Source organism: Zingiber officinale, unplaced genomic scaffold (genome assembly GCF_018446385.1).
Source record: "Zingiber officinale cultivar Zhangliang unplaced genomic scaffold, Zo_v1.1 ctg125, whole genome shotgun sequence".
In the NCBI taxonomy this organism is placed as follows: Eukaryota; Viridiplantae; Streptophyta; class Magnoliopsida; order Zingiberales; family Zingiberaceae; genus Zingiber; species Zingiber officinale.
Genome location: NW_024589821.1, coordinates 41,547 through 57,413, shown reverse-complemented (window position 1 = coordinate 57,413; position 15,867 = coordinate 41,547). Strand labels below are relative to the sequence as shown.

The window sequence follows — 15,867 nt, the reverse complement described above, 5'->3', positions numbered from 1 at the left end:
TGTTAGATAACAATGAGACTAACTTAACCTATTTTGTCATTTATAAAAACTTGAGTTAAACCGTTAGTGCTAACCGCACCAACAACCATCCCATCCATAAAAATTTTCTACTAACTATTAATTTTCATCGATTATCAAGATAAATTGAAAAGTCCTTATGAAGATCCGGTCAGCATTCTTAGATTTGTTTCTTACTTGAAAAAAAAAACTCCTATAATATATCGTAACTTAGACTCTAATTTTAAATCCTTAATTATATGTTAAATGACCTAACTATTACACGATTAACTTGGGCAACCCATAATTTCTTAAATATACTTATGTTTGTATCATTAATAAACCCAAATAAGAAAGAAACCATAAAATTATTTAATTTTACCATGTAATTAAGTAACGTATTTTCTACTTTTATGTAGTATGAATTTTTTATATATATAATTTAGACATTTAATCCTATTCGATCCATAAAAATTTCTGTCATTCTACTGAAGAAAATTTGGTGTAATGTGTCATGTCATAGTTAGTTGGGATTTAAATTTTAAATGTTCGATTGAATGATGCGGAAAATTTGACGAAGTGATTAGGAAAATCGAGAAATAATTAAAATGGGAGCACCCTAAATGATTTGAAACATATAGATCCTTTAGATTTTTGCTTTAAAAACAAAGCAAGTTATTTGCTGGCATCACGCTGAAGACGACTTTTGTTTAAACTTATAAATCAATGTGTTTCTTCCGTCCAATAGGGACGCCCCGTTGACTTACTACTTTCCATTCCCATCTAGAAGTCTTCGCAGTCCTCCTCGTTGCATTCTCCTGTTCGCAATCTCATCCTCATCCATGCGATTTCGTCAAGCTCGAAGAGATCGAGTATTGACCGAAGATATTTTGTAGGAGATCGAAGTTTGGAGGCGAATCATCAGCAAAGATCGAATTTTGCGGGATCTGCTGCCTATTTTCCGGCGCCAAGGGCTTTCCGGCGGCGTGATGAAAATGGAGAACCAGGCGGTGGTGGCGATCGATTGTACCGCGGGGGGTAGCAAGGCGAAGGAGTGGAGCGGCGGAGTCGGCGGTGACAGCGAGGCCGCCGCGCTGCAGACCGGCGACATCCTCGAGGAGGTCATCTTCAGGGCGCTGCCGCCTGCGCGGGCGCCATTCAAGGGCGGCCGGGCGGCGGTGATGAAGCAGCTCCACACTGCGTACAAGCGCGGCGACACCTCCGTGCTCCTCAAGGCCCGCCGGGGATGGCCCGACGACCCCAGCGCCGCCACCATCGAGCTCCAGGCCTGCATCACGTCCAACCCGCAGGCCGGACGCCGGCAGTACGTGCTGCGATCCATCCAATACCCCAATCACGCCGTCGACATCGTCGACCGCTCCCTGCCCGACTGCTTTGCCTCGCTGGGTAATACCTACCCTTTCCCTAGTTCACTCTGTTTCCATGAACGAATAAGTCCTTAATTAAATAGATCGTTGTTTCATCGATCGTTCCCTAATCGATTCTCATGTTTAACCACTTTTGCAAAAGGATCGAGGAATTCCAGAGCTGTCAGTGCACTGAGCAACTTCCAACTCCAAGATGGCTACGTCTCATATCCCTGGGAAAAGATGATGCGTAACTCACTGGACACTCCGAACTCAAGCGGCTTCTTCTCCCTGCTCATCCTCCCCAAGGCAGTTGACCCTTCGGGCACGCGCTACAACTCGGTCGAGGACACGTTGGCCCGGGCCAACGCGTGGCTCGACTGCTCTCAGGGCTCAGGAGTCCCCATTGCCTGCACCAGTGTCCAAACTGAGGCCCTACTCACCAAGGTACGAGACGAGTGATTGAACTCACTTTATCCAATACTCCAATTCATGCTCGAGCATCGATGCATAGATTTCCGGCGAGACAGCTTCGTCCACTGTGAACACGGGGTCCTTGGCTGACCTCTCCAACTTAGCCAATGTCAGCCTCTACGGCTTCGAGGACTACCATGGGGTGGACATCGGGGTGATCAGGGCCGTCAGGCTTTGGTACACTCCGAAAGCAGGGGAGATGGCCGTCGAGATTAGGCTTCGGGAAGGCGACTCTAAGTTAGGCTTTGCAATCAGTCGAACCGAAGAGGTTTAGCTCCAATTATACCATGCGTGTTCCTTAATTCTAGTTTGGTTGTCACGTAGATGTAGGAGTTTGTGTTACAGGGGTTCGTCTACATATCATCTGTGATCGACGACGACAGCCCGAACATTGCAGCCACAAGATCGGGCCTCCGAGAGCTCTTCAGAGAAGCCACGGAAGTGTCAAAGCTGCTTGTCGTTTCCAGGGTCGGCGGCGAGAAGGTCCTGCCATGGATGGTCTCCACGTCAGGCGCGATACGGTGCTTCGACACGGTCTCCCTCAGCCAGAAGCTCTCGCTCCACCGCCACGCGCTGAAGCCGATTCTGCTCCACCTGTTCATGTGGGAGAGAGAGATGGCGCCTCCGAGACCGGCGAAAATGGCCGAGAAGCCGGAGGATAAACGATTGCCCTCGCCTCATGTGGCTCGAGTGCTGGTGATTTGGTGTACAGGGGAGGGCCTGACGGATCTCTCACTAGGGACACAGCTGGGGATCTCTCATTCAGATTCCACAACTTCTCCATCACCCGGAACTGGGTTTGATCGGTCCGACGATCCACGTTGGGTTTCATTAGGACACTTTTTAGACGCACCAAATTCATGGATTGTAAAAAATCTTTAAGTTATGGATCCTCCTCATAAAGCTTAAAGAAGGCCCGTAATTTATCTTATATTGGCTCTGAGATAAATTAGTAGTACATCGACAGTATAGAAATGAGAACAGTTATTTTTTTTTACCAATTAAAAATTCATCCAAATCCAGCCGGCTCATTCCTAAGCTAGACCAAAAATATTCGGTAAATTAGGAAACACGTATCTAAGATATTAAAATATTCAAATCATATTTAAGTTTCCCTTTCTAAAATTTTAAAATATTCGATTTCCGCGAATGCTCTTCATCGTCCCTCGTACCTCAGCCTTCTCCTTGCCAGCGAGTCGATCGAATCTAAGGGATGGGAATCTAGGGGTTCTATCTCAGTGAACGACGTCAAAGATCGACGAACAAGAACTCGCAAGACTTCCCAACGGACAGGGGCGTAGCTATATAAGGCTCAGGGGGTGCGGTCGCACCTCCTGGAATTCAAGGAAAATATTAATACGGTGAGGGAAAAAATAAAAAATATATATAGTCATAAATTTTGAAACTTTCTCGTCTTTTTAGTAAAATTTTTTAATTAAAACCCTTTCAACCTAACCATTTTCCTCTTTTCCAAAGTCAATTTTTTTTAATCCATTTTTCTTCTTCCTCCTCTAATCCTGAACTTTTATTTTCCCCTTTTCAATTTTTTTATTCCTATAATTTCTTTCATATTCTTTTTTCTAACTCTAATTTTAACACAAAATCTTTTACGACATGTCGCTACCGTTATAGTCCAAGTCGCTATCACCGGACACCAATTGCTACCATCGTCACTGTCATTTGTTGCATGGTCATTGTCTTCACTTGGTTAACGTCATCGCTTCGCTGATGCTCCATAAAAAAAACACCTTTTAATTAAGGTGAAATTTACTTAATTAATTTCTTTTGCTTAGTCGACACCATTGTTTACTGTCAGCATCACCGTCATCATTTGCTGACTCTGTCGCTTTGCCTCTCCTAAGTGAAAATCCTAACTACGCCATTGCCAACGGATCTATTCTAAGTTTGAAAAAAATGGAATATTTATAGATTTTTAATACCCTTTTAAAACTGAGCATATGGGCTGAACTGGGCCATCCCAATATACAATAAATTAATATTAATACACGTAGTTTACTAATATTCCTTATTTAATGCACGATTTAGATTATTAATATGATATTGCATAGGATTTTATTTCTTGAATAATCCAAATTGATTACCGTCACCGATGCGATAAAAACTTCTCTGAAAGTTTAATTCAAATAAATTAACATAATTTAATGTTATATTTAATTTTCCTAAAATTGTTAAAGTCAATTTCACACTTTCTAAAAGTGAAAATTTTGGTTACAAAAAATAGATAGCTAATAAAAATATTCGTTTTTTATAAAAAAAATATTTTTCTGAGTAATTAATAAATGAGCAAATAGTTTGTTTTGCTTATTATTTGAATCATAATATTTTATAAAATTGGGAACCTTTATAAATTGTTTAAAATAAAAGAAAATAAGAAAGTTTCAAAAAAAAAAAAAAATTTGATGTTACTGCCCAGGATCGAACTGGGGACCTTTAGTGTGTAAGACTAACGTGATAACCACTACACCACAGTAACTGCGTGCTAATGTTTCAGGTTTTAAATTATTTAACAATATTATATTAGATTATTATAAAAGAAAATATTTTAAAAATTATTAAAATATCATCTCACTCATATTTATAACTTATTAAAAATCATATTTGATCTATTAATTAACTTAGGAAATTTTAATTACAAATACTCCCAACAAAAATCTCTCGATCAAACCCTAAAATCTCTCGCATCAAACCCTAAAATTTATGGAGCAAAAGTCAGCTGCCGTCCCTCCACGTTTCAAAGACATAAAGAACAAACTAGAAGAGGAGAAGAAAAAGGAAGCCATGCGAGCAACCATTCTTAAACTGGAGGCTGAAATTTCTGATTTGCGGAATGAGATTGCAACGAGAGAGGAGAAAGAATTCACAATGGTTGGATTCTGCTTTGCGACTGGACTCGCGTTAATGGCGACTGCGTTTTAATTCTAAGTATAGACAGATATATCATGATAATTTGTTTGGCTTTCTACAAATTCCCAAGGACATGCATGAACTCACATTGCTAGCTAGTAAATTGATTTGTTCCACAGTGAAAGCAAATTTATCTGATTGGATTGGAAGGTATTAATATGTGCATTAAAAAACAACAATATCCCATGCGTTGTGATTGTGATGCTTGAATATTAAATGGTCTACAGTTAGTATATGTTTGTTTGTTTTGTTTTTTTAAGTTTCTTGGGCTTATTGTATGAGGAAGGGTGATTACGTTTATTCTGAACGTTCTTTACCATTCATCTTCAGATTATATAAAGATGAATAAATTATGATATCAATTTATAATTAAATATTAGATTATGACTGTAGCACATAAACAAAAAATATGAGAGTTGCAAAAATATATTTGTAGGCAATGGAGAAAGTGGAGACGTGGGAACATGCCCACGTTCCCCACTACTCTTGAAGGAAAAGATCATCATACCCCTAGGTCATTTCCCTTTATAAATAGTACGTCCAAGGATAATCAAGGTATGCAATGTAGAGTGAGGAAGGAGAGTATATGAGACGGTGGGATTTGGTTCATGAAATTGTGGAGGACTTTTCGATCCTGTGATCGCTCTTTCGACAGCGAGTCTTGCCGACGTCGATTGCAGATCTGCAAGAGATCAATGTAAGCATTTACTGTTTATCAATTTAATTTGTATCCATGCATTTAGAATAATCAACAATATTAAGGTGGATCTATAAACATACGAAGATAGACAGAATAAGAAATTAGAGCATTAAAAAGAAAGTTAGAATTACAACTCTTGGGTGAAAACTTCTAGAGACGCGTTTAAGATGATACAGACATGTACTTAGACGATCAATAAATGTTTCAGTTAGGCAATATGAAACTATGACAAATACGCACATCAAACGGAAGACAAAATTTTTTTTTATTAATAATAAAATAAGATAAGATTTATTTAAGTATAGATGATAATATAGTAGAGGATAGAATTATTGTCAACAAAAAATTGATTAGTAATAATAAAGTAAGATAAAATTTATTTAAGTATAGATAATAATGATATAGTAAGAGATAAAGCTATAAAATCATCCATATAATCGATCTCATATAATAAGATAAGATTTTATTATTGTTATATATAATTCACACTATTCAGTTGTCAGAGTTGTCCTTCAGAATGTATAATATAGATACAAATGTACTATGCATTATCAATTGGGCGCATGAAGGTCATTTCTTTTGTGAATTTCATTTTATGATTTTTTTTTTATAATCATATCCAATTAATTTTGAAGGCGGTCGGTTGACTCTATGAAATTTTCTTATTGATCATCAGAATAAATTAAAAAACGCTTACGGTTCGACATTCAATGGTCAGTGTTCTTAGGTCTGTCATCCCACTGGAGAAAAATCACTCTTGTATTATGTCGTAGTTGAAAATTAAATTTTAAATATCTAATTAACCTGAAAATTAAATTTTAGATATCCAATTAACGGTAAATTAAAGAAAAATCCCCAATTACAATGTTAACTTTGCATGCAATCCCCATATCCAAAAAACTTTGTTTCCACTCCCTGCATGCAAAGTATTACTTGTTTCAACTCCCTTATGTAAATATTATTACCTAAATTGCCCCTCAGATTTTTTAGGTACAAAAAGTCAAAAATTGAATACAAAAATGCCAAAAACAAGTATAATTCTTCTTAAAGTCAGTACTTTATGTTAAAATTGAGTATATTTTCAATCAAAATTATCCCTCTTATTTTTTAGGTATAAAAAGTCTAAAAACAAATATAATTTCTGTTAAATTCAGCACTTTACACTAGAATCTAGCACTCTATACTAGGCTCGAGTATATTTTCTATCGAAATTAACCCTCATATTTTTCGGTACAAATAGTCTAAAAATGAATATAATTCCTATTAAATTCACCACATTAAACTAAAATCGAGTATATTTTGAGGTGAAAAAAGAATCGTACTCAATTTGATAGAAAATATACTAGATTCTAAGTTAATATACTCAATTTAAGAGGATTTATACTGATTTTTAGATTTTTTGTACCTAAAAATATCATGGGCAATTAGGTAAATATGTTTGACTGGGGAGTGAAAACAAAAATTTTCATGGATGGGGACTGCATGCAAAGATTTGTTTGCCAATAGGGGTTGCATGCAAAATTACCCTCTAATTAACCATTGAATATTTTTTACAGCTTCATTGCCCGGGGCGAATTTCATAACATAACATGATGAAACTAAGTAAGATTCCATACCACCTCAAGTGTGATAATTCATCAATCTATAGCAGGACTGCCATCTAGTGCTTTCACGTCGTATGCCATGGTTTTGTACTCTAGATGGATCGACTAGAATATGGGTGAAAAAATAGATCTATTATCTTAACGACCTCTAGTGTTTGCTCTATATATATGGAGGGAGGTAAATACAGATACACAGACATTAGGCGCATGGTGGGATAAACTCCAGATCGTCAGTTTCTGAAAATCGACCCCTGACCATTACACCAAAAATATCATGCGTCTATTGTCTGTGTTACACCCTGAGGCCAGGATAATGGGTGAAAAAGCTCCATCATCATATCAACCCGGTCAGAACTCATTTGCTTCTTATCAAATTCAAACACAAATTTATTAATCTTTCAAATTCAACATTAAATTAAGGTTATGATTTATGCAGAAAAATCGATTGAATTATAATTCAATTGTCTACGGCTAGTAGATACTAGAAACAGAGAATGACCCAAGTTTGGTGTTACCTGAATCAATATTTTTTTTTCAAAAATAGGGAGTGAAGCTTCTCAAACATTATGAGAGTCTCAAGACGATCAAATGTTTTGTTGAGATAGAGGCATCTAAATCGAAAAACGTTCGCGGAGGCCCATTCAAACTGTCAATGTTCTTAGAATTGTCATTCCACTGGAGAAAAATCTTTGTTACTCCGGAGGCGAGATAGAGACATCTTTCGATCATTCTTCCTTCCGATGGAATCACGGTCTCATCATTCTTTTACCATTGCAATCGGGTTAGGAAACATAATCGATCCATACTCATTTTCACAAATGAGTGGTTTCTCTTTTATTTTTTTCACTAACCCTCTATTTGGGAGGAGGTAAGAGAAGGGGAGGAAAGGTTAAATAAAAAAAAAAAAGAGAATTTTTAACCTCGTTTGGGAAGAAGTGAGTTAACTGATAAGTATGTAATAAACAAAAGAGAGAAAAGAAATAATTACTTTCTTATTAATATTAGCATAGGCTAACAAACTTATTTATACATATGGTCAACTAATTATATGGAAAAGTATTCTGATATATATGGTAACATATTACATTATCTATGGTAATAATAAATATAAAAAAATGATAAATATGGTTGTCGACGGGCTCGATGCATCCGAAGGACGAAAGGGCTACGGAAGAATACACCGGTGGACGAGAAGAACGTACGCGACGTTCGAGGGACGAGAAGCCGGAGCGGAAGCCTGCTCGAGGAGAAGGCTAGAAATTGGGTTCGGGTGAGCTCTATTTCGGTTGGCCGCAATCACCCAAGCGAACGGAGCAACGGAAGATCCAAAAGAAAGCTGGAGCTATTTATATGTTGCAGGCAGAGGGGGCCCTCCATAAAGGATGGGAAGCGCTCTCCATAAGTATCATGCTTATTGAGGGCGCCCTCGACCCAGTCTTTGTAGCAGTTTGGCAGCGGATAAAGCTTTATCCGCTGCCTCGTTGGAGGCGCCCTCCAAGCCCCTTGGAGGCGCCCTCAAGCAGTAGATAAGATTTTCTTGGGGCTATAAAAGGACCCCCTGGACCTAGGAAAGATACAACAACTTTAGAACAACTACTGTAATCATTTCTTAGAGATTTTCTAAGCTTTTCAAAGAGTGTAAGAGTCTTTTCCGCTTACAGAGAAGGAGATATTTCTTGTAGAGCTTTGCAACCACCTTAGATTAACAACTACCTAGGTTGTAACCAAGTCAAATTTGTTTGCCTCTTTTCTTTTTAATTAGTTGTTCATTTTAGTTTATTTTAATTGTGATATTGCTACTAATCTTGGTTGGAAAGAAGGGAAAGGTTATTCTTGTTTACAGACGTTGCGCCCTCTCACCGGCCCCGACGCTACACCAACAAGTGATATCTGAGTTCAACCGCCTCAGAAGGACTAACCGGTACAAGCATTCATCCACCGAAGTTTGAGGGAGACTTCGCACAATGAAAACGCCGGATGGAGGTATTCTTCAAAACATATTTCGAAATTATTTTAACAATGAAATATGGTTTTACACTTCCAAAAGACATAAGAATATCAGTGGACGAATAAGGAGCAAGCCGACTTCGTGGTGAATGGTAAAGCATAATTCCATCTACTCAACGTTCTTCTGCCCCAGGAGGTCAATCGAATCGGCAACTACGACTCAGCAAAGGAACTTTGGGAGAAGTTCTTGAAACTGCATGAAGGAACTTCCGAAATGAAGCTTGCGAGGCGGGACGTGCTCCAGAATCAATTGACGAACCTTAAGATGGAAGAAGGAGAGTCAGTAGCACAACTATACGGAAGAATCAAGGAGCTGATAACCAGACTAACAAACTTCGGAGAAACGGTAACGAATCGGGACGTACAAAGGTATGCTTTAAATGCGTTCCCAAGAACACCTGAATGGATATATATAGTAGACTCCTACTATATATCCAAGGATTTCGAGGTAAGTACTTTAGAAAGTCTTTTCTCAACTTTTGAATTACATGAATCTCGATGTGCAGGACAAAGAAAAGGACCGAGTCAGAATGTTGCCCTGAAGGCAAGAACAAATGATTCAGACTCCGACGAATCAATTGATAAAAACGAAGCAGCCCTTCTGGTAAGAAAATTTAATAAATTTATTCAGTCTAATAAGTTTAAATCGCAGACAAAGAGGGATTACTGAAATAAAAGAAAGGTTCGTTGCTACAACTGTAACGAAGAAGGACACATCAAAGATGACTGCTCAAAATTGAAGAAAAGGGACAAGGAAAAAGAAAAGTACAAAAGACCAACATCCTCCAAACACAAGACCCTGAAGGGCACATGGGATGATTCATCATCCTCCGATTATGAGATCGCAGCCTTCTCGGGACTAGCTCTAATGGCCAACCATCAAGTAGATGAAGAAACCAGCTCAGAGATCAACATAGATGAAGGGGGAGGAACATCGGAAGAAAGCAGCAATGAAAGGGGAGCATCAAAAATTGAGGTAAGTGAGGTACGTGCTCTGTCTCCCAAGTAGTTCTTTAAATTTATTAGAAGTCTTATTAAAGATCTAGTTAAACTAAAAAAGGAAAATGTTGAATTGAAATTGAATTTAGCAAAAGCATGTCCTCTATAATTGTATGATAATCTAAAATTAGACAATGAAAAATTGAAAATAGAAATAAAAAAATTGAAAAATGACCATGCATGCTTGAATAACTTTCAAAAATCAAAACTTAGAATTATGATAAATTAAATTGGTATATCAGGCATCACTAAGGTCAACTTAGAAAAATTCTCAGAAAATATGTACCCCCAAATTCTTAGTTAACCCAATAGGAAGGAACTATACTGGTTCCAAAGTCTTACTTAGATTAACTATTTTTTTTAAGTTTTCAGAAAAAATTAAATGTTTAAATTTTTTAAAAAACTTTGTCTAAAAGTGATTGATAATTTAATAATCAAAAAAATTTAGTATCTCGTCATAGTCTGGAAGTCAATTATTAAATTACATATTTAATTGACATTCTTTCAAATTCCCTCCATAAAATGCGTTCGGGTCCGGCCGTTAGGCGTTAACGAGATCCTCTCCCTTAGAAAGCTCTTCTCGTCGTCTCCGATCTCTCTCCCGCACTCGCCTTCTTCTCTCTCGAATTTCCCAGATCCCTCCGGTTCCGCTCGCGAAGTCGATTCAATTCGCTTCCTCAAGCTCGATCCGGATCGTTTCTTGCTTTCGCGCGAGTGGAATCGACGTTGAAGAGGCGGATCTGTCCCTTCCGTCGTTGCGAGTTGGATCGAGGTGAAGGGAAATTCCTCTCTCTTTGATATCGACAGTATCTCTGTCGGAATTTTGAGGCAAGGGATTTCTGGGATGGAATTCAATCCTTCGGATAGCAGTGGTAAGAGTTTGCTACCATTTTCCCCTCCGAGTGATTGTAGTGCTATGGTTTAGGTTTAGGATTGTGTTAGGTGATTTTTTTAAACAATAAATTTGTAATAATCATCTTTCATCGCGTGCGAGGCTGTGATAATTTGTGGGAGATCGCTCTTCTCCAGGGAGGAGCTAGGGTTTCTTGAACTCGATAGCTGATGCGGTTGGTCCTAAATCGGTCTTTACATCGTTTGATAGTCGTCTTTGGTGAGATGACAGAGTTGATGAAGGATGGATTCATGGCCCTGACGATCCTGTGCTCGGTCTGACGTCCTTACATTCGGAGCGTAATCTGTTCGTCGCCCACTCTCGGCATGTCATTAGTTGATGTCTTTAACGAGTCGGGATGATATTGTTGAATCTTTGGGTATACAATTATGGAAATGGGGTTGAGTTTGGACGATGGTGCTTAAATTCTTTCCTTTCATCCTTGAGCAAGGAGGCCCAAGAAGATTCAATAGACTTCGGTTGAGATATAGTCTAAGGTGCATATCTTCCATTATTATCCCACTTTGATTTAACTCAAACGTCACAGCCCAAGTCGTCAGGCTTATTCTTGTTGCTGTTGTAGGTCTTTTTTTCTTTGGTGGTCAAAGCCAAAGCCTAAGGTTTAGTAGGTTTTTTTCTTTGGTGGTCTGTGTTGTTCTCATTAAAAGGCTTGCTTGAACTAACATTCAGATCACTCTAGATATCATAAGTCTGTATGGGGGAAAGGCCTCCAAACTCAAATGGATTATCAATGGAATGCAACGAATTCCCTATATGTACAAGAGGAGATCCCTTCGGAAAACCTTGGGTTCCTCACACCATGAGAGGCCTTGACTCAAACAATGTTGTTGTTGCTGTAACAAAGATAATTTTATACCAAACATCCATGTAGGAGCTTGAAGTCTTTGTTTGGGAAAAAAATCTTGAATTGTTTGGCGAACCATGTTTCCAGTTTTCCCCCTCGTGTACTTGTTGGTCTATCTCCCTTAAAAGTTAATTGACTAATCAGCATTTTAAGGGCGTGCCTTCAAACACCAGGTGAACTTGCTTTTCCCTTCTTAGTTTAGAGAAAAATAGAAGCAGGCCAAGCAATTGTGGGCCTTGTCTCTACAGATTGTGATGATTTAAAGTCTCACTCACTATGATTACAAGACATTTTCGCATTTTGGATGATGTTACCTTGGTGCTGCTCCAAATCAATTAACCAACACCTAATATATGTTCTTTAGACACCATTCAGTTAGTAATATTACTTTTATCCTACTATTCAGAGTCTAGTCATAGCAAGAAAACAGGTGTTGCATTACTAACTAGATTAATTTTCTTCTGTTACTACTCGCTGTATATTTTAGAGATTTCATAGTGAAATAGCCGTCTCCTTAGCTATTGTGTGATTTTGAGGGTTCATTGCCATGCTTTATTACCGGTTTTGTAGACCTCATTTATTTTTCATTTCTTATGAAGATGACTTGTATTCGTAAAGGCATTAAGAATCCTGCACATTGTATCTACAAGTATGCTTTAAATATGGTAGTTCTTGGTAAATGCAGGAACTGATGATGATCTTCCTCCACCCCATCAGAATAGGGGTATCAGAGGGCATATGATGACAGGTTACAAGAGGAACGTTGTTGGTGCTATGCCCTATTCCAGGATGCAAAATGATATGGAAATCCAAATACATCAACTTGAGCAGGCAGCATACAATTCAATTCTGCGAGCTTTTAAGGCTCAATCTGATGCCCTTACTTGGGTAATTGTCTGCTTGAAGTTCATATTGTTACTTCATCACCGTTTCTTGGTTTCGATTATTATTCTGTATGTATAAATTGGATGCCTTTGGGAGCAATGTCTTCAGGAGAAAGAAAGTCTAATAACTGATCTACGAAAGGAGCTTAGAGTATCAGGTGAGGAACATAGAGAACTATTAAGTAGGGTGAATGTGGATGACATTATTCAAAGAATAAGGTCAGTCAATGGATCAATCAAAAGAATTGCATTTTCAGCTTTAGTTTAATGTATTTTGTTAATTGCTTAATATTTTATCAATTTTTTAAATAGGGAATGGAGACGAGAAGGCGGGCTTCAGTCTGGGTTGTTTGATAATATTCAATTGGATGGTCCTACTCCCAGTCCTAGCATTTCAGCTTCTCACAAGAGGCAACGTACTCAGGCTGCACCCTCATTGTCTTTCGACGCACCATCTCCTGGTTTGCACTTGCAGCCTTCATCATCAGCTGCAAAAAGGAGAACCGCAATAGGTGCAAAGGGAAAGAAACCTAAGACAGTAAGTATCAGGTCAATAAAATTTACTCGATGCCATTCTTCTGACATTATGCAATTTATCATGCATTCTAATTCTCGTGTTGAAGTTACATCCACAATACAGGGTCAAGCAATACCTAGTGCTGCTTCAACAAAAACTATGCAGTATCCTTCTGCAGGTCCTAGTGGAAGAGGCCAAGTTCCTGCAAGCAAGAATTATTCTGGTGCACCTGCTGTCAATGAAGCAGCTAAAAAAATTCCATGTGACCCACTAATTGGGCGAAAAGTCATGACTCGGTGGCCTGAAGATAATAACTTCTACGAAGCTGTTATCATGGAATACAATCCAGTGGCAGTAAGTCTTTTCAGTTCTTTAAGTTTTTTTCTCCTTGAATCCTTCAGCATTGCAAATTCTTTTGATATTCTGATTATCTAAACTTCACAGGGCTTGCATGGTCTGATTTATGAAGTTGGCACAGAGAAGGAGACGTATGAATGGGTCAATCTTAAGGAGGTAAGTAGATAGCCCTGTCATGTTAGAATATATGGTTCATATTTTGTTCAGGAGTTTATTGTAACAACTTCAGTTGTGATTTCACTCCTGAATCATGAGAAGGTTGAAAAAATATGAGAGTTTTAGACGGCTAGGTTTAAAGTAGATCCTTTCTGGTTCACATTTCAGTAGTTGTGCTTTGTCTCCTGGACTTGCTGGTTTCGGTGTGATTTGACATCATTAGGATTCTAAATCATAATTGGTTGACATGAGTTAATTATTTTCATGCTGTAATGTACCCTCTTTATTATACATCATCACAGATTCTTCCTGAAAATATAAGATGGGAAGGTGGGGATCCAGGTATCAGCCATCGTTCTGGTCAGAGCATTAAGAAGCCCTCAGGCCGCACTCGTGCAGTTCCAGGAGCAGGAAGAGGAAGAATAACCAGGAAGAAACAGGCGAAGAAAGATTTTCCACCATTCCAGAATGGCATCAACAAGAAGAGCCTCGACCACTTGGAGATATTCAACACCAAGATGCTCATAAGAGAAGTAAGAAAAATTTAAAGTCATTCATTTTCATGATTCCTATTTTAACACTCGCAGTCCTTTGAATTAGGTGGAGAAGGTTTTTGTTGCAAACCATCCTGATCCTGTTGCCATGGAAAAGGCCAAGGCGTTGTTGAAAGTAAGAAAAGCTTTCTCTTTTTTGGTCTCTCGTGTTACTAATCAATGTTGAGTGACACCCTGCAGGAGCATGAACAATCGCTGATCGATGCAATTGGGAGGCTGGCGGGTGCATCTGATGGCGAAAGTGGTAACTAGGTATAAGAAAAATCCTTAACATCATATATAAATTTTTTATTCGAACTAATAAAAAACTTAATTTTTTCTATCTTGAAAACTTTAATACTTATTATAAAAATTTTGATTTATAATGTCTTTAAAAAAGTTTATATTCCTTTATTTTAATAAATATGTAATGTGTATAGAATTATTGGATTCTAAAGGAATTTATTGTCAAAATTTGGATTTATTAGATTTATATTTTGTTTATAAAGATTTAAATATAAACAGATAGATGTCTAGTTCTATAAAACTTTGTTGTAAAAATGTGCATTTCATGTTTACAAAATGGCAATCTAAAATTTTTTAGTATTGTAAAATTAAAATGCATAACTTTATCACTCAGTCTGCTTTGTGACACATAGCTTAGCCACATGGTAGAATAGGACCGATTGGTTGAAACTTCTACCAGGAATAATTTTATACAAACAAATATTTGCAGGGGTTTGAGAAATGCAATAGTTGAAATATATGGTAGTAGTGGTAAGTCCTGTTTCCCTTCATTCCAAGTCCAAATCAAAAGCATATCCCCAAGGAGAATTGCATGATCTGTCATCGCTAAGAACCAAAAGGCTGTTATTATCCCGTCTGGAATTAAGTTGGTCTCTTTTTCCTCCTTTTATCTTTGCAGAAGGAGACGAACACCAGTTTTCACATGGAGCTGGATCATGGATGGAGAAACCAGCAACACCAAGCTAATCTGATGTCCATGGCACAGGTCACAGGCGGTTTTTAGAGGACCTTACAATGGTGACGGCCACCACCCGGAGATGCCAATGACTATGATACTAACTTATGAAATCCTTGTGTCTATATTGCTTCATACTCGGTTGACATACAGTGGCAAAGGAACACGGCAGCAGCCCAAGGATTGGAAGCTGAAATTACAAGCAAATGCAGCTTAACTCACTGGTCGGTACCTGGAAAATGCTCAGGTGAAGGGTCCAATTCTCGGTACTTGTACGCATTCTTTCTGACATTTGAATGCATTATTGCAATTACAAACAATGCAATTACAAACAAAGAGTTTTGCTAAATGCAATGGCCCAACAGAAGCCATTAAGTGCTATGAAGTTCATTGATGACACGTAAGCACAAGAGTTGCAATTCGAATCCAATGCAAAAATATAAATAATTTTAATTTAAATTCGATTAGAAATGAAATTCAAACTTGAGTTTTAAAAAGTTTAGATCAAACTTAAACAAATGAATTGTGCTAATTTTTTATTTGAACATAATTAAATTATAATTTAAAAAAAAAATAAATTTGAGTTCAATTCAAGTTTTTAAATTTTA

General features: G+C 37.8%; 2 protein-coding genes and 1 non-coding gene across 4 annotated transcripts; 2 read left to right on the top strand and 1 right to left on the bottom strand.

Annotated features, from left to right (window-relative positions):
- The first annotated feature begins 759 nt into the window (after positions 1 to 759).
- Positions 760 to 2,769, top strand: LOC122035885. The gene is made up of 4 exons (XM_042595036.1): positions 760 to 1,404; positions 1,528 to 1,811; positions 1,879 to 2,106; positions 2,184 to 2,769. Exons 1-4 carry the CDS (start codon positions 987 to 989, stop codon positions 2,718 to 2,720), a joined length of 1,467 nt encoding a protein of 488 aa, XP_042450970.1. The 5' UTR covers positions 760 to 986; the 3' UTR covers positions 2,721 to 2,769.
- Positions 2,770 to 4,259: 1,490 nt separating this feature from the next.
- TRNAV-UAC lies at positions 4,260 to 4,332 on the bottom strand. The gene has a single exon. It is a non-coding gene; the product is annotated as a tRNA-Val (tRNA).
- Positions 4,333 to 10,644: 6,312 nt separating this feature from the next.
- Positions 10,645 to 15,617, top strand: LOC122035849 (protein EMSY-LIKE 3-like). 2 transcript variants are annotated; one of them, XM_042594990.1, is made up of 11 exons: positions 10,645 to 10,945; positions 12,516 to 12,718; positions 12,824 to 12,933; positions 13,027 to 13,252; positions 13,355 to 13,585; positions 13,676 to 13,744; positions 14,047 to 14,277; positions 14,345 to 14,413; positions 14,479 to 14,550; positions 15,014 to 15,054; positions 15,203 to 15,617. In XM_042594990.1, the coding sequence occupies exons 1-9, from the start codon at positions 10,918 to 10,920 to the stop codon at positions 14,548 to 14,550; spliced, it is 1,239 nt and encodes a 412-aa protein (XP_042450924.1). In that variant the 5' UTR covers positions 10,645 to 10,917; the 3' UTR covers positions 15,014 to 15,054; positions 15,203 to 15,617. The 2 variants fall into 2 exon arrangements, with proteins under 2 accessions (XP_042450924.1, XP_042450923.1); XM_042594989.1 differs by lacking the exon at positions 15,014 to 15,054.
- The last annotated feature ends 250 nt before the right edge of the window (positions 15,618 to 15,867 follow it).

What these genes read in the sequence shown, in the direction of transcription:
- LOC122035885 (XM_042595036.1), top strand. Translation starts at nt 987, where the DNA reads ATGAAAATGGAGAACCAGGCGGTGGTGGCGATCGATTGTACCGCGGGG. An exon ending in CGACTGCTTTGCCTCGCTGG is followed by an intron (nt 1,405 to 1,527) that starts GTAATACCTACC and finishes CTTTTGCAAAAG; the next exon opens with GATCGAGGAATTCCAGAGCT. An exon ending in CTGAGGCCCTACTCACCAAG is followed by an intron (nt 1,812 to 1,878) that starts GTACGAGACGAG and finishes ATCGATGCATAG; the next exon opens with ATTTCCGGCGAGACAGCTTC.
- LOC122035849 (XM_042594989.1), top strand. Translation starts at nt 10,918, where the DNA reads ATGGAATTCAATCCTTCGGATAGCAGTG. An exon ending in AGGGAAAGAAACCTAAGACA is followed by an intron (nt 13,253 to 13,354) that starts GTAAGTATCAGG and finishes TCCACAATACAG; the next exon opens with GGTCAAGCAATACCTAGTGC. An exon ending in AATGGGTCAATCTTAAGGAG is followed by an intron (nt 13,745 to 14,046) that starts GTAAGTAGATAG and finishes ACATCATCACAG; the next exon opens with ATTCTTCCTGAAAATATAAG.